Source organism: Kogia breviceps, chromosome 4 (genome assembly GCF_026419965.1).
Source record: "Kogia breviceps isolate mKogBre1 chromosome 4, mKogBre1 haplotype 1, whole genome shotgun sequence".
Taxonomy (NCBI): Eukaryota; Metazoa; Chordata; class Mammalia; order Artiodactyla; family Physeteridae; genus Kogia; species Kogia breviceps.
In genome coordinates, this window is record NC_081313.1 from 143,585,374 (window position 1) to 143,611,085 (window position 25,712).

Genomic DNA, 25,712 nt, shown 5'->3' on the forward strand with positions numbered 1-25,712 from the left:
ACGAAGGGGCTCCTTCCCAATATATTGGACTTGAAAAAGTTAATGTCACACTGCTGACCCTGCATACTGTTGAAGATCTGATGAGGGTGAGGGTGACCAGATGTGTTGGGAGACCAGGTGCCAGGAGGACCACTAAGGGATGAAGTGCTTGACCTAGAGACGTGGTGCCTCCGGGGGCCACAGGGGCTGCCCGCACACAGCTGGAGGCCTGTCGGGGGACAGGGAACAGAGTTGCCAGGGGATCCTGAAAGCAGCACCAGCAGTGACAGGTGAGTACCCCAGGGAGACAGATCTGTTCCCTGGTAGGTAAGCATGGGCTACAGCTTTCTAACTACAAGAGGTACGCAGGTGACCTGCCAGGAATGCTGTGAGTGTGTGGGGAATGGTATTGGCCGATTGACCTGGCAGCCGGGAGGGGTATCCTGGACCTGAGACCCTGAGAATGCCAGTACTGCCTCTAAGTCTTCCCCAAAGTGACTGTGTGATCTGAGTTAAGTCACTTACCCTCTCTGACCTTTCTTTTTCTTATCTCTCGTGGAGATACTATGCACTTCACTGAGTCCCTGTGGCCCAGGCCTCTATGAGAAAATGGAAATGAAAGTGCCTTGTAAACAATTAATGGCTCAGCCTTCCTAAGCAAAACACAAAACCCAGAAACCAGAAATGACAAGACCAGCAAATTTGACAACAACAAAGTGAAAGTTCTGTGTAAATAGAGATACCAGAAAAGAAAGTTGAAAGAGAAGTGGTGGACTGATGGAGAATATTTTCAACGTATCTGACGATAGGGTTAATAGACATAATACAGAATACAAATAGTGCCAAGAAATCAATAAAAGACAAGCAACAAATGGGAAAATGAGGCAAGGATATCTGGAGAAGAAATCCAAACAGCCAATATACATGTTAAAAAAACAATCATTTTACCATCAACCTCAGAAAAGCATATTAAAATCTCAATGAAATAACATTTCTTTTCTATCAGATTGGGAACTTTTTTTTTTTTTTTGCGGTACACGGGCCTCTCACTGTTGTGGCCTCTCCCATGCGGAGCACAGGCTCCGGACGCGCAGGCTCAGCGGCCATGGCTCACGGGCCCAGCCGCTCCGCGGCACGTGGGATCCTCCCGGACCGGGGCACGAACCCGTGTCCCCTGCATCGGCAGGCGGACTCTCAACCACTGCACCACCAGGGAAGCCCCCAGGGAACATTTTTAAAGGTCAGTAAAAGCCAATGTCAGCAAGAATGTAGTGAAGCTGGTTTCCCACACACTGTTGATGGGAATGCACAATTACACAGTTTTAATTTTTTTTAATTTATTTATTTTTGGCTGCGTTGGGTCTTCGTTACTGAGCGCGAGCTGTCTCTAGTTGTGGCGAGCGGGGGCTACTCTTCGTTGCAGTGTGCGGGTTTCTCATTGCGGTGGCTTCTCTTGTTGCGGGGCACGGGCTCTAGGCGTGCGGGCTCAGTGGTTGTGGCTCGGGGATTCTAAAGCGCAGCCTCAGTAGTTGTGGTGCACAGGCTTAGTTGCTTCACAGCATGTGGGATCTTCCCAGATCAGGGCTCAGACCCGTGTCCCCTGCATTGGCAGGCGGATTCTTAACCACGGCGCCACCAGGGGAGCCCTACACAGCCATTTTTGGAGGACAGTTTAACAGTGCCTCCCCATTTTACTGGACCCACCCTTGGACCCAGCAATCCGGAATGGTTCTCACTCAGATGATGGCACACGTGCACAATCATTTAGGTACTCGGATGTGCACCACAGCATTGTTTACAGTGGAGAAAAATCAAGTAACTAAAGTGTCCATTCAGTAGAGGAATGGTGAAAAAAAAATATGGTACATTCATCTCATGAATACAATGTAGCAATTTAAAAACTGAGGTAGATCTCTATGTATCGACATGGAAAGACTTCTAAGACGTGTGATTAACTGATAAACCCAAAGCCCCACAGTGCAATAAACAGCATTTGCTACTGCTTTTTAAAACCACACAGTATGGCTGAGTGGATGGGTGAATGGATCCATGGATGAGCATATAGCTGTGTGGACAAAGGTCAGGAAGCGTAGAGCATATACGTGATTTGTCCCAGTGGCTGTTGCTGGAAAAGGAGCTGTGGTTGGGAGCAGGATTTGTGGGGGGACTTCCATCCGGGAGGAGAATAGGTCCCTCTGTACGTATGCCTATCGTGCAGGAAGCGCTGTGGGGCAAACAGGACTATAGCTTGCTGCTGGGAAGGGGTTCCTGGCACTACTGCTCTCTGCCCGGGTTCTGTACCTGCCAGTGGCCAACTAGCTGCTCTGCTAATGGCCTTTGCTGTTCATTTCTTTCTAAATGCCCTTTCTTTTTTCTACCCTGCCTCTGCCTGGAAAAACCCAACCCTAGCCAGGCTTGGCATTTATCCCAGATCAATACATTACCAGTTAGCTTTCCTTCTATAGCATTCAAACAAATAAAACCCACAAATCTACAATAATAATAAAAAAACCATTTATTTCTCTCTCATCTACACCTTGGGCGGCTGATCTTGTTGGACTCGGTAGGGTTCACTCATGCATCTAAAGGGCGACTGGGGATTCTGCTCCAGGCTGGGCTTAGCAGAGGTACCTTAGCTGGTGCAGCTCCGCCTCACGTGTTTCTCATCCTCGCCTTCGGGCCAACAGGCCAGCTCAGTGATGCTAGAAGCATCTTCTTGTGTCTCTCCAGAGATTTGTCCATTTTATCTAACTGTGTTTTTTTTTTTTTCGTTACGTGGGCCTCTCATTGCTGTGGCCTCTCCCGTTGCGGAGCACAGGCTCTGGACACGCAGGCTCCACGGCATGTGGGATCCTCCCGGACCGGGGAACGAACCCGCGTCCCCTGCATCGGCAGGCGGGCGCCCAACCACTGCGCCACCAGGGAAGCCCCTAACTAACTTTGTGAAGTGATATACCTAGGGCATTTTCTATTCCCTTTTTATACTTTTAGTGTCTGTACACTAAAACGGTAATGTTGGTGAAGATGTCCACTCTTTGATTCCTGACATATGTAACTTGTATCTTTCTTGTTTGGTTTTGTTTTTCTTGAATATTTTATTGATTATTTTTTTTCAGTGAAATGGCTTTTGGCTTTACTGATTATTCTCTGACATTTTCCAGATTTCATTCATTTCTGCTGTTATCCTCTTTCCTTGCTTATAGCTGCTATGGGTTTAATTTGTTCTTTTCTGGTTTCTTAAGGTACAACTCAGATCATTGATTATTTTTTCATTCAATTAAAAACATTGTCTAATTTCCCTTGGGATTTCTTCTTTGACTCGTGGGTTGTTTATAAGAGTGTTGTTCAATTTCCATATATTTGGATTTCCTAGTTATTGTTCTGTTAATGATTTCAAGTTTAATTCTGTTATGGTACAAGAAATACCTTGTATGATTTAGATGTGTAAACTTTTTATGCTTTTTAAATTTTTAACGGTTTTTCATATAGATAAGACTATGGTACATCTTGGTGAATGTTCCCTGTGTCCTTGGGAAGAATGTATATTCTCTTATTGTTAAGTAGAGTATTCCCCACATATCAATTAGGTCAAGTTGGTTTGTACTTGTGTTCAGGTCTTTTATATTCTTACTTTCTCTGTACTTGTACCTTCGGCCCCAGAGAGAGATGTGTCACCAGAGATTTGTCTATCTGTTCTTTCAGTTCTCAGTTTTGTTTCATGTATTTTAGAAGCTCTCTTCTAAGGTGCATATACCTTTAGGATAGTTGTACTCTTGGGTAATTGACTTCTTTGTCATTATGTAATATTCTTCACTATACCTAGAAATATTCCTTGTTCTGATGTCTGCTCTGTCTGATATTAACACAGCACTCTAGCTGTTTCTTTGTTTTTTCTGATTACTGTTTCCATGGAATATCTTTTTCCATCCTTTTACTTTTATCCTATCTATGTCCTTATATTTCAAGTGGTTTCTTTATTTTCATTGTTATTGAAGTATAGTTGATTTACAATGTTGTGTTAGTTTCAGGTATAAAACAAAGTGATTCATATATATATATATTTATATATATAATTTAGATTCCTTTCCATTTTAGGTTATTAAAAGATATTGAATACAATTCCCTGTGCTATAAAGTAGGTCGTTGTTGTTTATATATTTTATAAATAGTAGTGTGTAGCTGTTAATCCCAAACTCCTAATTTATTCCCGCCTTCCTCTTTGGTAACCATGTTTGTCTGTAATGTCTGTGACTCTGTTCCTCTTTTATAAATAAGTACATTTATAATTTTATTTTAGATATCACATATAAGTGATATATGATATTGTCTTTCTCTGTGTGACTTACTTCACTTAGTATGATCATCTGTAGGTCATGTTGCTGCAAATGGCATTAGTTCATTCTTTTCTATGGCTGAGTGATAGTCCATTATATATATGCCACATCTTCTTTATCCATTCCTCTGTCGAGGGACACTTAGATAGCTTCCATGTCCTGGCTGTTGTGAATAGTGCTGCTGTGAACATTGGGGCCCATGTATCTTTTTGAATTAGAGTTTGTGTCTTTTCCAGTTACATGCCCTGGAGTGGGATTGCTGGATCATATGGTAGGTCTATTTTTAGTTTTTTAGGGAACCTCCATACTGTTCTGCATAGTGGCTGCACCAAATTACATTCTCAAGTGGGTTTCTTGTAGAAAGCAAATATTCGGTTTTGCACTGAACCGGGATAAATTGGGGGTGGTGGTGCAGTGTTCTGACCCAGGAGGTAAAAGCCATTGCTCCCTGACTAGAGAACTTGCCTTACAGAGCTGTGAAGAGATTTCACCTGTGCCTAATATAATTACCTGGCGGTATTGATAAAGGTGTATATTCTTAAACCAGCCCAGATTACCTTGTTGGGGTGAGAGGGTAAAGGAGAAGTGAGGGAGCATGGAGCAGGAAGATCTCGACCCCAGAAGAACGTAACCTGTGTCTGGGTTAAAGGAATTTCATACAATTGGACATTTTGGGTTTTCCTCACTGAGAGTTTTAACCCTCTTTTGCATGAGCCAAACGAGCAGGGAGTTAGCATTGAAATGCCTTTCTCTCTCTCTCTCTCTCTTTGTGTGTGTGTGTGTGTGTGTGTGTGTGTGTGTGTGTGTGTGTGTGTGTGTGTGTGTGTGTAAGTTTGCCAGAGGAACAAGCATTGGTGGTGATGCTAGAGGCCGCATGCTATATGGGGTCTCAGTGGGAATGTATTCTACGTGGACATTTCCCAGGCGCTGAGCTGAGCTTGTCTTTGATTTCTGCTGGGGAGGGAAAATGTTTCCATCATCTACCTGGAAGATTAAACCCCAACATGCCCACAAAGCAAGTCAGGCCTTGGGTATTTCAACCTGTACACTCCTGAATTCGTCTCTCAAATTCAGCTCTGAGTCTCAGACAGCCTCCTCACTTTGGTTTCTTCAAGGTGATCCTGTCATTTCCTCCAGCTGCCTCCCCATGAGGTAAGTTTATCCCGGCGGAGCGTGAGACAGAGCACGGGCTCTCCTAGGCCCCTCTGCAGTAGGCACGCCTGCCCTCAGCACTCGGGGAAAATCTCTTAGGAGCCTCTGACCTCCCTGGCTACAGTCTCAGAACTGCCAGGACAGATTTCTTGGCAGACAGGCAGCACGCGTGACGTTTAGGCTACAGTGCTTGGCAACCATCTTTAATGGAAACCTTTTCAGTGTTCCCTAAGGGAACCTTCAAATCCAAGCTGGTCATCTTTGAGACTCTCCATTCCCCTTTGTGGCTTCTCCCGGGAACTCTTCTTGTTTCCCATTTAAGTGAATGGTATTTTTGTTTGTTCGTTTTTTGGCTGTGTTGTGTCTTTGTTGGTGCGCGCCATGGCAGGCAGGTCTCCTCTTCCTTGTGCACGGGCTTTTATGGGCGAGGGAGGGAAGGCCATTTTCTACAGATTTGCAGTCCATAGACTGTTCTCAGCTCTTGGGTTTGAAACCTGGGATATTGACTAAGACTTTGACTTAGGGGTTGCTTGTTTTCATGCTCTCTCTCCCCAAACATCCATTCTCGGGGGGGGCAGCTAACCCCTCAGAACAGGCACTAAGGTGGAGAGTAGTTGACGGGGCAAGCGGCCCGTGTGCCCAGGTGCTGCCTACAAAGGAACAAAGGGTGCTCGGAGCCACAGATTGGCCAGCCCTGGAGCTTTCCATCATCTCCCGTGAACACCCAGGATTTCCAGGTGCAGCCAGTATTGCAGCATCACGCAGACCTCGAGTCTCTGATAAGACTGCTGGTTGGTGTTGGGCCCCGACCATGAAGGCTGGGAAGAAGCGGCTGGCGTTTGGTGAAGGTAGTTGTTGCAGCCTCTTCTGGGGTTTTGCTGGCCAAGAAGTAAACTCTCTTGAGCACTACAGCGGAGGAAACCCAGTCAGCCAACTGCAGAGCCCAGCTTCACTAAGTGCTTGTTTTTCTTCGCGGAAGGACTCCTGGCTGTCCTACCGTCAGCTTCCTGCCTTGCACTGTGGTAATCAACTTTCCTCAGATCAACAGTAGCCAGGTACGTTTGACCTCCACTGGTTTTCCTAAGTTATTTTGCAAAATAAGAATTTGTGGAAGAGATGTAAACGTATGGTTCAAGGGAGGACTGTCAGTAAAACCTGCTTTGCCTGGCAGATTTTAAGGCGGATTCTTAATCACGGCGCCACCAGGGGAGCCCTACACAGCCGTTTTTGGAGGGCCATTTAACAGTGTCTCACATTTCATTGGACCCACCCTTGGACCCCAAAATCCAGAGTGGATCCCGCTCAGATGATGGCACACGTGCACAATCATTTAGGTGCTCGGATGTGCACCGCAGCATTGTTTACAGTGGAGAAAAATCAAGTAACTAAAGTGTCCATTCAGTAGAGCAATGGTGAAAAAAAATTATGGTACATTTATCTCATGAATACGATGTAGCAATTTAAAAACTGAGGTAGATCTCTATGTATCGACATGGAATGACTTCTAAGATGTGTGATTAAGTGATAAACCCAAAGCCCCACTGTGCAATAAACAGCATTTGCTACTGCTTTTTAAAACCACACAGTATGGCTGAGTGGATGGGTGAATGGATCCGTGGATGAGCATATAGCTGTGTGGACAAAGGTCAGGAAGCGTAGAGCATGTACATGATTTGTCCCAGTGGCTGTTGCTGGGACAGGAGCTGTGGTTGGGAGCAGGGTTTGTGGGGGGACTTCCATCCGGGGGGAGAATAGGTCCCTCTGTACGTATGCCTATCGTGCAGGAAGCGCTGTGGGGCAAACAGGACTATAGCTTGCTGCTGGGAAGGGGTTCCTGGCACTACTGCTCTCTGCCTGGGTTCTGTACCTGCCAGTGGCCGACTAGCTGCTCTGCTAATGGCCTTTGCTGTTCATTTCTTTCCAAATGCCCTTTCTTTTTTCTACCCTGCCTCTGCCTGGAAAAACCCAACCCGAGCCAGGCTTGGCATTTATCCCAGACCAATACATTACCAGTTAGCTTTCCTTCTATAGCATTCAAACAAATAAAACCCACAAATCTACAATAATAATAAAAAAACCATTTATTTCTCTCTCATCTACACCTTGGGCGGCTGATCTTGTTGGACTCGGTAGGGTTCACTCATGCATCTACAGGGCGACTGGGGATTCTGCTCCAGGCTGGGCTTAGCAGAGGTACCTTAGCTGGTGCAGCTCCGCCTCACGTGTTTCTCATCCTCGCCTTCGGGCCAACAGGCCAGCTCCGTGATGCTAGAAGCATCTTCTTGTGTCTCTCCAGAGATTTGTCCATTTTATCTAACTGTGTTTTTTGTTGTTGTTGTTACGCGGGCTTCTCATTGCTGTGGCTTCCCCCGTTGCGGAGCACAGGCTCTGGACGCGCAGGCTCCACGGCATGTGGGATCCTCCCGGACCGGGGAACGAACCCGCGTCCCCTGCATCGGCAGGCGGGCGCCCAACAACTGCGCCACCAGGGAAGACCCTATCTAACTTTGTGAAGTGATATACCTAGGGCATTTTCTATTCCCTTTTTATACTTTTAGTGTCTGTACACTAAAACAGTAATGTTGGTGAAGATGTCCACTCTTTGATTCCTGACATATGTAACTTGTATCTTTCTTGTTTGGTTTTGTTTTTCTTGAATATTTTATTGATTTTTTTTTTTCAGTGAAATGGCTTTTGGCTTTACTGATTATTCTCTGACATTTTCCAGATTTCATTCATTTCTGCTGTTATCCTCTTTCCTTGCTTATAGCTGCTGTGGGTTTAATTTGTTCTTTTCTGGTTTCTTAAGGTAGAACTCAGATCATTGATTATTTTTTCATTCAATTAAAAACATTGTCTAATTTCCCTTGGGTTTTCTTCTTTGACTCGTGGGTTGTTTTTAAGAGTGTTGTTCAATTTCCATATATTTGGATTTCCTAGTTATTGTTCTGTTAATGATTTCAAGTTTAATTCTGTTATGGTACAAGAAATACTTTGTATGATTTAGATGTGTAAACTTTTTATGCTTTTAAAATTTTTAACGGTTTTTCATATAGATAAGAATATGGTACATCTTGGTGAATGTTCCCTGTGTCCTTGGGAAGAATGTATATTCTCTTATTGTTAAGTAGAGTATTCCCTACATATCAATTAGGTCAAGTTGGTTTGTACTTTTGTTCAGGTCTTTTATATTCTTACTTTCTCTGTACTTGTACCTTCGGCCCCAGAGAGAGATGTGTCACCAGAGATTTGTCTATCTGTTCTTTCAGTTCTCAGTTTTGTTTCATGTATTTTAGAAGCTCTCTTCTAAGGTGCATATACCTTTAGGATAGTCGTACTCTTGGGTAATTGACTTCTTTGTCATTATGTAATATTCTTCACTATACCTAGAAATATTCCTTGTTCTGATGTCTGCTTTGTCTGATATTAACACAGCACTCTAGCTGTTTCTTTGTTTTCTCTGATTACTGTTTCCATGGAATATCTTTTTCCATCCTTTTACTTTTATCCTATCTATCTATGTCCTTATATTTAAAGTGGTTTCTTTATTTTCACTGTTATTGAAGTATAGTTGATTTACAATGTTGTGTTAGTTTCAGGTATAAAGCAAAGTGATTCATATATATATATTTATATATATAATTTAGATTCCTTTCCATTTTAGGTTATTAAAAGATATTGAATACAATTCCCTGTGCTATAAAGTAGGTCGTTGTTGTTTATATATTTTATAAATAGCAGTGTGTAGCTGTTAATCCCAAACTCCTAATTTATTCCCGCCTTCCTCTTTGGTAACCATGTTTGTCTGTAATGTCTGTGACTCTGTTCCTCTTTTATAAATAAGTACATTTATAATTTTATTTTAGATATCACGTATAAGTGATATGTGATATTGTCTTTCTCTGTGTGACTTACTTCACTTAGTATGATCATCTGTAGGTCACGTTGCTGCAAATGGCATTAGTTCCTTCTTTTCTATGGCTGAGTGATAGTCCATTATATATATGCCACATCTTCTTTATCCATTCCTCTGCCGAGGGACACTTAGATAGCTTCCATGTCCTGGCTGTTGTGAATAGTGCTGCTGCGAACATTGGGGCACATGTATCTTTTTGAATTAGAGTTTGTGTCTTTTCCAGTTACATGCCCTGGAGTGGGATTGCTGGATCATATGGTAGGTCTATTTTTAGTTTTTTAGGGAACCTCCATACTGTTCTCCATAGTGGCTGCACCAAATTACATTCTCAAGTGGGTTTCTTGTAGAAAGCAAATACTCGGTGTTGCGTTGTTATCCACTGTGACAGTCTCCTTCAGCCGGCGGAGAGCCGACCCTTGAGCACTGTGGCTGTTCATCCACCGATTGCTTATCGTTGTCCCTCCGTATCCAAGGTTCCCCCTCATCCGTGGGGTCAACCAAGGCAAGGCCCTCAAATCGGTCTCCGTGGCAGTCAACCTCACAATTAAGCTCTTCCTTGTCTCAAAAGCCAGACCCATAGTGTTGGCTTTGATGCACGTTGGGTAGCGAGCCCTTGCTCAGTAACAATTTAGGACTCCATGAAGGGCCTCAGTCCTGTGACAGCCTGCCCGAGGCGCTGCAGCCCCAGGCAGGCTGTGGGCCCTCACCACAGACCCCGAGTGGCCACCTAGGCCAACTTCATCTAGAGGGTCAGCTGTCGAGTTCCTGCTTCCCCACTGTGGCCCTCCAGGCCCCTCAGTGCTCCTTTCACTTTTGAGAGAAGAAACAGCATCTAAATCAGATGTCTTTGGGGGAAAGTAACCTCGTTAAAATGCACCTGTGCCTATATTGTCGAATGATCTCATCAGGATTGTGGGTTAGAGTCCCACCTTAAGACAGACAATATAAAAGCTTGCAGCCACTGAGGTACCAAAGGATCAATCAGGTTAGAATCCCAATCCCTGGGTTAGAGCCCCATGCCTTTTTTTTTTTTTTTTTTTTTTTTGCGGTATGCGGGCCTCTCACTGTTGTGGCCTCTCCCGTTGCAGAGCACAGGCTCCGGACGCACAGGCCTAGCGGCCATGGCTCACGGGCTTAGTTGCTCCGCGGCATGTGGGATCTTCCCGGACCAGGGCATGAACCCGTGTCTCCTGCATCGGCAGGCGGATTCTCAACCACTGCACCACCAGGGAAGCCCCCCATGCCTTTTTGTTTGCCTATATCTGAGTGTTTCCTTTGTTAGGATTGGCTAATAGGGGTTGGTTCTTGGAGGACTATAGCAATACTTTCCTGAACCTGGATAAATTGGGGGTGTTTGTGTAATGTTCTGACCCAGGAGGTAAAAGCCATTGCTCCCTGACTAGAGAACTTGCCTTACAGAGCTGTGAAGAGATTTCACCTGTGCCTAATATAATTACCTGGAGGTATTGATAAAGGTGTAGTCTTAAACCAGCCCAGATTACCTTGTTGGGGTGAGAGGGTAAAGGAGAAATGAGGGAGCATGCAGCAGGAAGATCTCGACCCCAGAAGAACGTAACCTGTGTCTGGGTTAAAGGAATTTCATACAATTGGACATTTTGGGTTTTCCTCACTGAGAGTTTAACCCTCTTTTGCATGAGCCAAACGAGCAGGGAGTTAGCATTGAAATGCCTTTCTCTGTGTGCGTGCGTGTGTGTGTGTGTGTGTGTGTTTAAGTTTGCCGGAGAAACAAGCATTGGTGGTGATGCTAGAGGCCGCATGCTATATGGGGTCTCGGTCGGAATGTATTCTACGTGGAAATTTCCCAGGCGCTGAGCTGAGCTTGTCTTTGATTTCTGCTGGGGAGGGAAAATGTTTCCATCATCTACCTGGAAGATTAAACCCCAACATGCCCACAAAGCAAGTCAGGCCTTGGGTATTTCAACCTGTACACTCCTGAATTCGTCTCTCAAATTCAGCTCTGAGTCTCAGACAGCCTCCTCACTTTGGTTTCTTCAAGGTGATCCTGTCATTTCCTCCAGCTGCCTCCCCATGAGGTAAGTTTATCCCGGCGGAGCGTGAGACAGAGCACGGGCTCTCCTAGGCCCCTCTGCAGTAGGCACGCCTGCCCTCAGCACTCGGGGAAAATCTCTTAGGAGCCTCTGACCTCCCTGGCTACAGTCTCAGAACTGCCAGGACAGATTTCTTGGCAGACAGGCAGCACGCGTGACGTTTAGGCTACAGTGCTTGGCAACCATCTTTAATGGAAACCTTTTCAGTGTTCCCTAAGGGAACCTTCAAATCCAAGCTGGTCATCTTTGAGACTCTCCATTCCCCTTTGTGGCTTCTCCCGGGAACTCTTCTTGTTTTCCATTTAAGTGAATGGTATTTTTTTTTTTTTTTTTTTTTTTTTTTTGGCTGTGTTGTGTCTTTGTTGGTGCGCGCCATGGCAGGCAGGTCTCCTCTTCCTTGTGCACGGGCTTTTATGGGCGAGGGAGGGAAGGCCATTTTCTACAGATTTGCAGTCCATAGACTGTTCTCAGCTCTTGGGTTTGAAACCTGGGATATTGACTAAGACTTTGACTTAGGGGTTGCTTGTTTTCATGCTCTCTCTCCCCAAACATCCATTCTCGGGGGGGGGCAGTTGCTGCCTACAAAGGAACAAAGGGTGCTCGGAGACACAGATTGGCCAGTCCTGGCGCTTTCCTTCATCTCCTGTGAACACCCAGGATTTCCAGGTGCAGCCAGTATTGCAGCATCACGCAGACCTCGAGTCTCTGATAAGACTGCTGGTTGGTGTTGGGCCCCGACCATAAAGGCTGGGAAGAAGCGGCTGGCGTTTGGTGAAGGTAGTTGTTGCAGCCTCTTCTGGGGTTTTGCTGGCCAAGAAGTAAACTCTCTTGAGCACTACAGCGGAGGAAACCCAGTCAGCCAACTGCAGAGCCCAGCTTCACTAAGTGCTTGTTTTTCTTCGAGGAAGGACTCCTGGCTGTCCTACCGTCAGCTCCCTGCCTTGCATTGTGGTAATCAACTTTCCTCAGATCAACAGTAGCCAGGTACATTTGACCTCCACTGGTTTTCCTAAGTTATTTTGCAAAATAAGAATTTGTGGAAGAGATGTAAACGTATGGTTCAAGGGAGGACCCTCAATAAAACCTCTTTTGCCTCTGTCAGAGCCAAATGATTTTTATTTATTACATGTGTCTCCTCCTTGGTTACCCCCACTCTTCCCTGTACTCAATTCAGCCCAGGGGCTACTATGCCTGAGGCAAGGCAATATGCATTGTGTTACGTACCCACAGTTCTAGAGGACCAGACTCAACCAAGGGGATTTGTATGTGTGCCCTCCTCCGTTTCTACCTCTGATTTATATAATTGGAGAAAAAAAAACATTTAATGCGCAGCTTACACCAGAGGGCAGACAGCAGAAGCAAGAAGAATTACAGTTCTGTAGCCTGTGGAACAAAAACACATTTACAGAAAGACAGATAGGGCTTCCCTGGTGGCGCAGTGGTTGAGAATCTGCCTGCCAATGCAGGGGACACGGGTTTGAGCCCTGGTCTGGGAAGATCCCACATGCCGCGGAGCAGCTGGGCCCGTGAGCCACAATTACTGAGCCTGCACGTCTGGAGCCTGTGCTCCGCAACAAGAGAGGCCACGATAATGAGAGGCCCCCACACCGCAATGAAGAGTGGCCCCCACTTGCCACAACTAGAGAAAGCCCTTGCACAGAAATGAAGACCCAACACAGCCATAAATAAATAAAATGTTTTTTTTTTAAAAAAAAAAGAATGAAAGACAGATAAAATGAAAAAGCAGAGGATTATGTACCAGATGAAGGAACAAGGTAAAACCCCAGAAAAACAACTAAATGAAGTGGAGATAGGCAACCTTCCAGAAAAAGAATTCACAATAATGATAGTGAAGATGATCCAGGACCTCAGAAAAAGAATGGAGGCAAAGATAGGGAAGATGCAAGCAATGTTTAACCAAGACCTAGAAGAATTAACGAACAAACACCTAGAAAAATTAAAGAACAAACAGAGATGAACAATACAATAACTGAAATGAAAAGTACACTGGAAGGAGTCAATAGCAGAATAACTGAGGCAGAAGAATGGATAAGTGATGTGGTAGACAGAATGGTGGAATTCACAGCTACAGAACAGAGTAAAGAGAAAAGAATGAAAAGAATTGAAGACAGTCTGAGAGACTTCTGGGAAAACATTAAATGCAACAAGTTTCACATTATAGGGGTCCCAGAAAGAGAAGAGAGAGCGAAAGGACCCAAGAAATGTTTGAAGGGATTATAGTCCCAAACTTCCCCAACTTGGGAAAGAAAATGGCAACCCAAGTCCAGGAAGCACAGAGGGTCCCAGGCAGGATAAACCCAAGGAGAAACATGCTGAGACACATAGTAATCAAACTGACAAAAGTTAAAGACAAAGAAAAAGTATTGAAAGCAACAAGGGAAAAATGACAAATAACATACAAGGGAACTCCCATAAGGTTAACAGCTGATTTCTCTGCAGAAACTCTACAAGCCAGAAGGGAGTGGCATGATATATTTCAAGTGATGAAAGGGAAGAAGTGGTAAAATTCTGTCTAGATGCCAACGTTCCAAATGTAAAGCAATACCCTTTAAAGAGGCATGTGAAGGAAGATACAAAGTCTCTGACAACCACCTTTCTTAAGTGCCAGTTAATCTGACCTTGTCAGATACAAAAAAATTGGTACTGGAAATTATTGTTTTGTATGGAATTTGAGAGTCACTAACCAAGTTGTAGATATGTACATTTGGTAGTACCAAATCCTTACACTTTGCTTACAATTTTATTTGGAGACTTTTGCTGGTTTACAGTTCTGGACTTAAAAGATGCCTTTTACTGCATACCCCTAAGTCCTGAGCCCAGGAACTGTCTGCCTTTGAACGGGACAATCCAGAGATAATATACAACAACTGTATTGTTGGATGGTACTCCCACAGGATTTAAGAATGCCTCCACCATCTTCAGGGAAGTCTTATCCAAGGACTTAAGTGATCTCCCATTAAATGAGGGAGTCTTACTGTGATATACTAATTACTAATAAAAATAAGGGAGCCTCAGACCAAAATACAATCCTCACTTTAAAGTTGCTGGCAGACCGGGGATATAAAGCCTCCAAGGGAAAATTGCAAATCTCTCAACCAACTGTAAAATACCTAGGATTTGGGCTTCCCTGGTGGCGCAGTGGTTGAGAGTCCACCTGCCGATGCAGGGGACGTGGGTTCGTGCCCCAATCCGGGAGGATCCCACATGCCACAGAGCGGCTGGGCCTATAAGCCATGGCCACTGAGCCTACGTGTCTGGTGCCTGTTGCTCCGCAGAGGGAGAGGCCACAACAGTGAGAGGCCTGCATAACGCAAAAAAAAAAAAAAAAAAAAAAAAAACCTAGGATTTGAGTTATCAGAAAGACGAAGATTTTCAGCTTGGAGGGGACCAAGGTGCAACTTACTCAGTCCTCCCGAATCCAGGTTCATCTGACCACAGTTGCCCCCACCCTGCTGCCTAAGTTGGAGCCCAACGATATGAAAGTTGTATACCCGAGGTGTATCAGTGGGGAAGTTTGTGCCATGTCTACCCTGGCCCCCAAGATCTGCCCCTGGGTCTATCTGCAAAAAAAGGTTGGTGAGGACATCACCAAGGCAACTGGTGATTGGAAGGGTCTGAGGAGTACAGTGAAATTGACCTTTCAGAACAGACAGACCCAGATTGAGGTGGTACCTTCTGCCTCTGCCCTGATCATCAAAGCCCTAAAGGAACCACCGAGAGATGGAAAAAAGCAGAAAAACTTTAGGCACAGTGGAAACATCACTTTTGATTGTCAACATTGCCTGATAGATGCATCATCAATCTTTAGCTAGAGAACTCTCTGGAGCCATTAAAGAGATCCTGGGGACTGCCCAGTCTGTGGGCTGCAATGTTGATGGCTGCCACCTTCACTACATCATAGATGACATCAACAGTGATGTGGTGGAATGGCCAGCTAGTTAAGAACTGCAAAGAAAAATAATTTAATAAAGGGATATTTGATAACCATTAAAAAAAATTTACTACTGGACCATTAGCTAGGGTGACTGTACCCACCATCAGAAGGCAATGGCGAGGATTCTCAGGAATGGCTAGGTTCTGTCCTATTTGGATTCCTAACTTTGGTCTCATGGCCAATTCCTATGTTAGGTTCTCAAAGGAAATGACAGCCATTAAGCTGGACTGTGGCATGCCATATGGAGTTCCATCCCATACAAATAATCAACAAAGTCTGTTTTAGCAGATTTGACTGATCAGCCTTTAGAAAAGTGGGATATGGAAATGTTCATGGACAGGAGCAGCTTCATGGACCAGGGACTCCAAAAGGCTGGGCATGCAGTAGTAACTCATCAGGAAGTCCTAGAAGCAGAAGCCCTGGTCCAGGAATGCCTGCCCACAAGGCAGAGCTCAAAGACCTCACGAGAGCCCTGCACCTTGGAGCAAAGAAAAAGGTAACTATTCATACCAATTCTATGCTTTCTCTGTTATACATGCACATGGGGCCATACGGAAAGAGAGAGGTGTACTATTTCAGGAAGGAAAGAAATTAAACATGCAGAGGAGTTACTGGCATTATGAGATTCTGTTATAATGCCAGAAGAAGTAGCCAAAGTATATTGCCCAGGCCACTGAAAGACTGATAGTTACATAGCTAAAGAAAGTAATTTGGGACTTTCCTGGTGGCACAATGTTTAAGAATCTGCCTGTCAAGGCAGTGGATACAGGTTCGAGCCCTGGTCTGGGAAGATCCCACATGCCGCACAGCAACTAAGCCCACGCGCCACGGCTTGTATCTGCGCTCTACAGCCCGCCAGCCACAACTACTGAAGCCCAGGCACCTAGAGCCCATGCTCTGCAATACAAGAAGCTACTGCAATGAGAAGCCCGTGCACCACAATGAAGAGTAACCCCCACCCGCCGCATCTAGAGAAAGCCCACGGGCACCAATGAAGACCCAACGCAGCCAAAACTAAATAAATAAATTTATTTTTTAAACAAAATAATTTGGCTGATCAGGCCACAAAACAGGTGACCTGAACCAAAAGCCCAGATCCCAAGGCCCTAGCACTCATTCTGAGTATGGACCTATCCCTTTTGAGCCTTGATATTTGGAAATGGATCTAGAGAGTGTAGACGAATCGGGATTTCATGCCGACCCTTGAGACTTAGATGGTGATCAGTACCAAACAACCAAAGAAGGCTGGATTGACAGTGAATGGAGACTAGTGCTTATACTTTAGCATTTAATGGAAAGGAACCCATTATGGGAGGGACTCAGCCTATCACTGGTTACAAAAGCCTACTGATCCACAAATGCAAAGGACTATCTAAAAGGTAATATAAAATTGCCTGATCTGTGCCAGAAACAATCCGTAAGCTGGGCCACACCCAGCAATAAAAGAGGTGCAAACCCAAGAGACAAAACCAGGAGGTGACTGGTAAATAATGTTTTGCCAAGAGCCATGGGACATAATATATACTTGCTGGTGTTTGTGGACACCTTCACAGGATGGGTCAAAGCTTTTCCAGGCTGGACAGAAGGCTTCCAAGAAAACAGTGGCCTTACTAAAAGCCTTTTCCCCTCATTTTGGTTGTCTCTTTCAATTCAAAGCGACAACAGAGGAGCTTTCATAGCCAGGGTAACTCAAGAGTGTCTGGGCCCCTCAGAACACAATGGAAGTTACATGCTTCATGGAGACCTCAGTCTGTGGGAAAGACTGAAAAGATGAATCGTACCTAGAAAAAGATAATCGCCAAAATGTCAAGAAACCACCTTAACTTGGGAAAAGTTCTCACCAGTTGCCCTGCTTAGGCTAAGAGTAGCCCTAGAAGCCTGGTCCAGCTGAGCCCTATGAAATGTTATATGGGAGACCCTTCCTTAAGACTAAGTGTTATTAGTCTTGAAAATGATCATATTGTAAAATAATTAGATACTATAAAATGTGTACAGTCTCTACATGTTACTGTATCTGCTATACATAAAACTCTTCTAGGTGATGCATGTTTCCCACAGACATTGCCCTGCTCTGCGTAAGCCGGGAGATTGGGTCTTCCCCAAGACTTGGAAGAATCAACGCCCTGAGGACAACTGCAACCTAAGTGCAACGGAGCCTGCGAAGTTCTTCTGGTTACACATTTTTATCTTGTTTTGTTTTGTTTTTTTGCGGTACGCGGGCCTCTCACTGCTGTGGCCTCTCCTGCTGTGGAGCACAGGCTCCAGATGCGCAGGCCCAGCGGCCATGGCTCACGGGCCCAGCCGCTCCGCGGCATGTGGGATCTTCCTGGGCCGGGGCACGAACCCGTGTCCCCTGCATCGGCAGGCGGACTCTCAACCACTGTGCCACCAGGGGAGCCCCTTATCTTGTATTTTTAAAAAGGCCTCCCACACTCGCATGATGATTGCCCAAGACTTAAGAGTTCAAGGTGGGACTTGCAAATATTTCAATTTCATTCCTCTTATAAAAATCCACTCTCCTAATCAGAAAACAACTAGAGCAGCACTCCCCCTATTTCCCTCAAGGCTGAGGAATGTACCAGAAAAAAGGGGGGGAATTGAAATAGCACCAAGTTAAATGGGTTTGTGTCCTTAAATAGGTTGTTGATCAAACCTATTTAAGGAGCTATTTTGCAGGCAGAGATGGGAACCCACGCCTACAGGGTAACCCTGAAACCAGTAATAATTAGTTTGTGGAACTCAAAGAATAGAAAGGTTGCCACCAGAGTCCTTTACAAAGTGTTAAGTCCTTCGGAAAATCTGGCTTCTAGCAGCACATGTAGCTTGTATGGACTGATCCTAGACTAGCCAGTCACCTTCCAAGCTTGAAATTTCCCCAACCCCTTAAATTTTCCCCAATCCTGGAAAGGAGAGACAGGTTTGAGAACCTAGCCTCCTGTCTCCTTACTAGTTGACCATGCAATAAAACTCTTTGTTTCTCAGAAGCCAGTGCCATAGTATTGGCTTCAATTCATGTCTGGCATTGAGCCCTTGCTCGGTTACACCTAGGAGTGACATTGCTGGGTCACATGGTAATTCTGTGTAACTTTTTGAAGAACTATCAAATTGATTACCACAGCAGCTGCTCCACTTTAAACTCTCACGAGTTGTACAAGGGTTCCAGTTTTTCCACATCCTTTCCAACACTTGTTATTTTCTGACTTTTTAAAAAAATTATGGCCAACTGTGTAGGTGTGAGGTAGTTCACACTGTAGTTTTGATTTGCATTTGCCTAATGACTAATGATATTGAGCATCTTTTCATGTTCTTATTGGTCATTTGTATATCTTCTTTTTTTTTAACATCTTTATTGGAGTATAACAGTTTTACAATGGTGTGTTAGTTTCTGCTTTACAACAGAGTGAATCAGTTATACATATACATATGTTCCCATATCTCTTCCCTCTTGCGTCACTCTCCCTCCCACCCTCCCTATCCCACCCCTCTAGGTGGTCACAAAGCACCGAGCTGATCTCCCTGTGCTATGCGGCAGCTTCCCGAGATGAAACTGAGTTATTTGTATATCTTCTTTAGAGAAATATCTTTTCAACTTTTTTGCTCACTTTTAAATTGAGTTGTTGCCTTTGTTGAATTATAGGCGATAACTAGAATATATGGGTATATTCTAGATACTTAACACTTGTCTATATGGTTTGCAAATATTTTTTGCCATGTTGTCTTTTTATTCTCGTTGGTATTCTTTGCACCAAAATGTTTAATTTTGATGAAGTACAATTTATTTTTTTCTTTGGTTGCTTGTGCTTTTGGTGACATAGCTATGAAACCACTTTCAAGTCCAGGTCATGAATATCTACCCCCATGCTTTCTTCTAAGAGTTTTATATTTTTAGCCTTTGTATTTAGGTCTTTGATCCATTTTGAGTTAATTTTTGTATATGGTATGAAGTAAGGGTCCGAGTTCATTCTTTTGTATGTGGATATCCAGTTCTCTTAACACCATTTGCTGAAAAGACTGTTTTCTTCCTGTTGAAAGGTCTTGGCACCCTTGTTGAAAATCAGTTGACCGTTGATGTGAAGGTTTATTTCTGAATTCTCAAGTTTATTCTAAGAATAAATCTCTGTATCTATTCTTAGTCCAATAACACACTGTTTTCATTTCTTTAGCTTTGTAGTAAGTTGTGAAATTCAGAAGTGCGACTCCAACTTTCTTTTTTTCCAAGATTGATTTGCCTATTTGGAATCTTTTGAAATTCCATGTGAATTTGAGAATCAGCTTTTCCATTTCTGCAATTAAGTCCATTGGGATTTTGAAAGGGACAGTATTGAATCTTTTGATCACTTTGGGGAGTATTGTCATCTTAACAACATTAAATCTTCCAATCTATGAATAAAAATCTTTCCATTTATTTAGTCTTCTTAATTTCTTTCAGCAGTGTGTTGTGGTTTTCAGTATTTATGTCTTGCATCTCTTTATTTACACTGGTTCCCAAGTGTTTTATTCATTTTGATGCTATTCATTTCAAATAAAATCAGTTTTTAAATTTCTTTTTTGGGTTGTTCACTGCTGGCATATAGAAATACACGTGAGTTCTGTGTGTTGATTTTGTATCCTGTAACTTTACTGAATACATTTTTTTAGCTCTAATAGATTTTTGAGGGGTTTTGTAGATTTCTTAGGATTTTTCTGAATATAGGATTCTGTCATCTGTGGATAGAGATAGTTTTACTTCTTGATTTTAATTTGGATGCCTTTTCTTTTTTTTTCTTCATGATTGCTCTGACTAGAACCTCCAGTACAATGTTGAATAGAAGTGGTGAGAGCCGCTGTCCTTGCCTTGTTCCTGATCTAAGGTTGGGGAGTGGGGCGGGGCGGGCAGGGAGCTTTCAGTCTTTTATCATTGAGTTAGCTGTGAATTTTTTATATATGCCCTTAATCATGTTGAGGATGTTTGTTTTAATTCCTACTCTTTTGGGTGTTTTATCATGAAAGCATGTTAGATTTTGTCAAAGGCTTTTTCTGCATCAATTGAGTTAATCACGTGGGATTCTGTTCTTGTCCTGTTGATGTGGTGTATTAGGATGATTTTCATGTGTTGAACATCTTTGCATTTCTGGGATAAATAGCACTTGGTCATGGTGTATGATCATGTTAATATGCTGTAAGGTTTGGTTTGCTAGTATTTTGCTGAGTACGTTTGCATCTATGTTCTTAAGAGATATTGGTCTGTATTTTTCTTGTGATGTCCTTGTCTGTTGTTGGTATCAAGGTAATGCTGGCCTCATAGAATGAATTGAGAGGTGTTCCCTCATCTTCTATTTTCTGAATGAGTTTGAGCAGGATTGGGGTTAATTCCTTAAATGTTTGGTACTACTCACCAGCGAAACTATCTGGTCCTGGGCTTTTCTTTCTTGGGAGGTTTCTGATGATTGATTCCATCTCTTTGCAAGTTAGAGGTCTGGTCAGAGTTTCAATTTCTTCCCGACTCTGTTTTGGTTGGTATTCATGATTACTAAAGGTTCAAAACACTTTGCTAAAACACAAATGTATTTATAAAATTTATATATCTAAGTAGATGGAAATTATGTCCAGAAATAACAGGGCAAACAGCTTCCTCTGATCTCAGGGACAGAGACAGGTTTTGCTGTGGTGGCCTAGGCCACCCCTCAGGGTCACTGTGACCTCCAGCCCCCTGACCAGCCACATCCCTTCTCCACCTCAACACCCACCACCAGGGAGGGGTCCTGCCAGCCCGGATCAGGGACTTTGTGAGAATTGCATGGAAGCTAAGCACCCTATCCTGAGACCAGACACAAACTTCACTTACATCTTAGAGATTCTTGGCTTTCCTCAAGGCCACGCATGTGCTTTCGAGGACAGTGGTCTCAGCCATAAGTAAGCAACAGAATCCCCTAGAGAGCCTGTTTCCTGTGCAGGTTCCCACCCCAGGCCTGAGATGGCCCTGGAATCTGCATTTCAGCAGGTACCCCTGTGATTCTGAGGTTGGGGTTCCTGGACTGTACTTGAAGGTACCCTCCTCTGCAGGCTCCCATGAAGAACACTGGGCCTATAGGATAAAGCCTAAGCTCCCAGCCACCAAAATGTTTAATTTTGATGAAGTTCAATTTATCTTTTTTTTCTTTGGTTGCTTGTGGTTTTGGTGACAAAGCTATGAAACCATTTTTAAGCCCAGGTTATGAATATTTACCCCGTGCTTTCCTGTAAGAGTTTTATACTTTTAGCCTTTGTATTTAGGTCTTTGATCCATTTTGAGTTAATCTTTGTATATGGTATGAAGTAAGGGTCCAACTTCATTCTTTTATATGTGGATACGCAGTTCTCTTAACACCATTTGTTGAAAAGAATGTTTTTTCCCATTGAATGGTCTTGGCATTCTTGTTGAAGAACAATTGACCATAGATGTGAAGGTTTATTTCTGAACACTCAAGTTTATTCTATTGATCTCTATCTATTCTTAGTCTAATACCACACTGCTTTCATTTCTTTAGCTTTGTAGTAAGTTGTGAATTGGGAGGTGGGGAGTCCAGCTTCTTTTTTTTTTTTTTCTAAGATTGATTTGGCTCTTTGGTATCTCTTAAAATTCCATATGAATTTGAGAATCAGCTTTTCCATTTCTGTAATAAACGCCATTGGGATTTTGATAGGGACTGAATCTGTAGCTCACTTTGGGGAGTATTGTCATCTTAACAACATTAAATCTTCCAATCTATGAATACAAATGTCTCCATTTATTTAGTCTTCTTAATTTCTTTCAGCAGTGTGTTGTGGTTTTCAGTGTCTATGTCTTGCATCTCTGATTAAATTGGTTCTCAAGTATTTTATTCATTTTGATGCTATTGCAAATAAAATTATTTTTTAAATTTCCTTTTTGGGTTGTTCACTGCTGGCATATAGAAATACATGTGAGTTTTGTGTGTTGATCTTGTATCCTGTAACTTTACTGAATACATTTCTTAGCTCTAATAGATTTTGGGTGTTTGTAGATCTTTAAGATTTTTCTGTATATAGGATTATGTCATCTGTGAATACAGATAGTTTTACTTCTTCCTTTTATTTATTTATTTTTTTTTTAATGGTTTTTTTTTTTTGCGGTACGCGGGCCTCTCACTGTTGTGGCCTCTCCCGTTGCAGAGCACAGGCTCAGCTGCTCGGCAGCATGTGGGATCTTCTCAGACCGGGGCATGAACCCGCGTCCCCTGAATCCACAGGCAGAGTCTCAACCGCCGCGCCACCAGGGAAGCCCTACTTCTTCCTTTTAATTTGGATGCCTTTTATTTCATGATTGCTCTGACTAGAACCTCTAGTACAGTGTTGAATAGAAGTGGTGAGAGCCGGTGTCCTTGCCTTGTTCCTGATCTAAGGTGGTGAGGGTGGGGAGTTGGGGAGAGGAGCTTTCAGTCTTTTATCATTGAGTTAGCTGTGAATTTTTTATATATGCCCTTAATCATGTTGAGGATGTTTGTTTTAATTCCTACTCTTTTAGGTGTTTTATCATGAAAGCATGTTAGATTTTGTCAAAGGCTTTTTTCTGCATCAGTTGATGTGGTATATTACCTTGATTTTCATGTGTTAAACCATCTTTGCATTTCTGGGATAAATCCCACTTGGTTATGGTGTCTAATCATGTTAATATGCTTTGGTGAATAATCTATGCATGATCTAACATAAAATGATCATGTTAATAGTCTATGCTATAAGATTTGGTTTGCTAGTATTTTGCTGAGTACGTTTGCATCTATGTTCTTAAGGGATACTGGTCTCTAGTTTTCTTGTGATATCCTTGTCTGTTGTTGGTATCAAGGTAATGCTGGCCTCATAGAATGAACTGAGAGGTGTTCCCTCATCTTCTATTTTCTGAATGAGTTTGAGCAGGATTGGGGTTAATTCCTTAAATGTTTGGTACAACTCACCAGAGAAACTATCTGGTCCTGGGCTTTTCTTTCTTGGGAGGTTTCTGATGACTGATTCCATCTCTTTGCATGTTATAGGTCTGGTCAGAGTTTCAATTTCTTCCTGACTCCGTTTTGGTTGGTATTCATGACTACTAAAGGTTCAAAACACTTTGCTAAAACACAAATGTATTTACAATATTTATATATCTAAGTAGATGGAAAGAATGATCATCTTCCTGGATCAGTGTTATATGGGTTTTTTTTGTTTGTTTGTTTTGTTTTGTTTTTTAGTTTCAAGAAGTAACTTTATAACCATGTGAATTGAAAAAAGAAGGAAAATACTAAGAGAATCAACTAAAAGGGGTAAACACAATTGTCTCCAGGAAAGGAGGGGGCAGAGAATCTAATCTTCTTAAGAAATACAGCAGCACAATTAGGCTCTTTGTAAAAAATAAACTTAATTAATCCACAAAAAGAAAGTTCTTCAGCCAGGCTGCCTGGATTCAAATTCCACCTCTACCATTTGGTAGCTATGTGACCTTGGGCAAGTTTACAGTGTTTGATCTCCGTGAACCTCAGTTTCCCATCTGCGAAATGGGAATGATAATAGTACCTACTCTATAAAATTTTTGTGGGAACCAAAGGAGACAGTGGAATGTAAAGGGCTTGGCTAGTGAGTGTCCTGTAAATGGAAGCTTCTTGATGCTATTTCTTATCAGGCTTGTCCAGCCCAACCTAACTTCTCTTTCAACTTAGCAAGAGCCACCTGGTCACTCTGGAGACCCCCATGTGTGCAATTGACTGCCTGTCTGACACTGGGCATGTTTCTTCTCCCAGGGCCCCTCGGAGGTGGATCCAGAAGGCCCTCAAACTTAGCCAGTCTTGCCCCAGACTCTAACCCCTCCCCCTGGGGGTCATGGCTCTGTTTTTTTTTTTTTTTTTCTTTTAAACAAAGATTTCCAAACTCTGTGGTTGCCTTGCCTAGCTAAAAGGGGAAGAGGGGGATCAGCCTAAGAAGAAGGAGGAAGAGGAAAACAAGACAAACAGCCAGTGCAGTGGAGAGGAACTCATGTCCAGTCGTCCTGGTCCCTGCAGAGCTAGTGTCCAGGAATCTAGCTCCCTGCGCACCCCCAAGCCCTGCATCGGCCTGCCGCCTTCCCCCTGAGGCCATGGGCCCAGGGACTCTGCTGATCCTGTTGATGGCCACAGCTTGGCACAGTAAGAGCACACCTGGAGCCTTGGGGGTTGGGGGGGGTGAAGGAGATGTAACAGAGAGGGCTCCCGTGGAAGGACTTTCTAACCCCCTGCCCCTCACTGGGTGTCCCCACTTCGTGCTTCCATCTCCCCAGCCCTGGGCTGCAGGTATGTGGGTGTCTGCTTTGGAGAGGCAGTGGGGCAAAAAGAGGGTATGAATGGGGTGGATTCAGCCTGGCCAAGGCTGTGGATCCATCCCAGCTCAGATGTTGACTGTCTGTGTGTCCTGAACATGTCCCTGATGCTCTCAGGGCTCTTCGGTGTCCGCTAAATAGTCAATAGCAGGTTGTTGGGGGCAGAGATGGATTAGACTAAATGCTTTTCAAACCTCACCGTGCATCCAAATTCCCCAGGGATCTTGTTACGGTGCAGATTCTGACTCAGTAGGTCTCAGATGTGACTTGAGATTCTGCATCACTAACAAGTTCCTAGGAGATGCCAATGCCCCTGTTCCAGACCTACACTGGGAGGCCCCAGAGAACCCCTGATGGCTCTGCTGGTTCTGCCAGCCTGTGAATCACTAGGCAGACTAGGCAGGATGTGACTGGGAGAGGCCCGAGAGGCAGTGGTCCTTCCTTGGGCGGCTTGGGCAAGGGGTCAGAAGGAGACATAAGAGGCTAGCCTCTCTGGCCCAGGGCTCAGAAGAGGTAAATTTGGGAGGAGAGGGTACAGGGCAAGAGGCTTGTCCGGGGGGAGGACAGCGAGGGTCTCCTGGGCTAGAGCTCTCCCAAACACAGGCTGCTGGGGCTCAGGATGGAGAGCTGTGGGGCAGACCCCAACCTAACTCCATGCTGCTGGCAGCAGCAGTGATGCATGATCTCCTTCTAGGAGGGTGCCTTACTGGAGGTGAGGGGCTGGGTGCTTGTCTTGTATCTATAGCTGACCCAACAAACACATTAAATTGTATTGCTTATTTGGAGGGAGCTCAGGGAAGGATGGGGACTGTGGGTGGGGTGGGAAGGCAGCCTCAGCTCTGGCCTCCCCACCGTCCTGGGGCTGCAGGAACCTGAGGAGTAGGTGCGTCTGGTCCCTGATGAGGAGATGGCCCACTGAAGGTCTTTTTCTGGCTCAGTCAGAACCACTGGGCTTGCATGTCTGTTCTCTTTTGTTGAGATGTAATTTACACACAGTAGAAAGAACAGA

General features: G+C 44.0%; 1 protein-coding gene and 1 pseudogene across 1 annotated transcript in view; both read left to right on the plus strand.

Annotated features, from left to right (window-relative positions):
• CSF1R (colony stimulating factor 1 receptor) overlaps positions 1–25,712 on the plus strand; it is a 62,350-nt gene that overhangs the window by 7,281 nt on the left and 29,357 nt on the right. Inside the window, exon 2 of the mRNA XM_059062205.2 lies at positions 24,301–24,533. Coding sequence (XP_058918188.2) covers positions 24,485–24,533 — 49 coding nt within the window. The 5' untranslated portion in view covers positions 24,301–24,484. The remainder of the gene's footprint in view (positions 1–24,300; positions 24,534–25,712) is intronic.
• Positions 6,277–15,413, plus strand: LOC131755764 (large ribosomal subunit protein uL11-like; annotated as a pseudogene).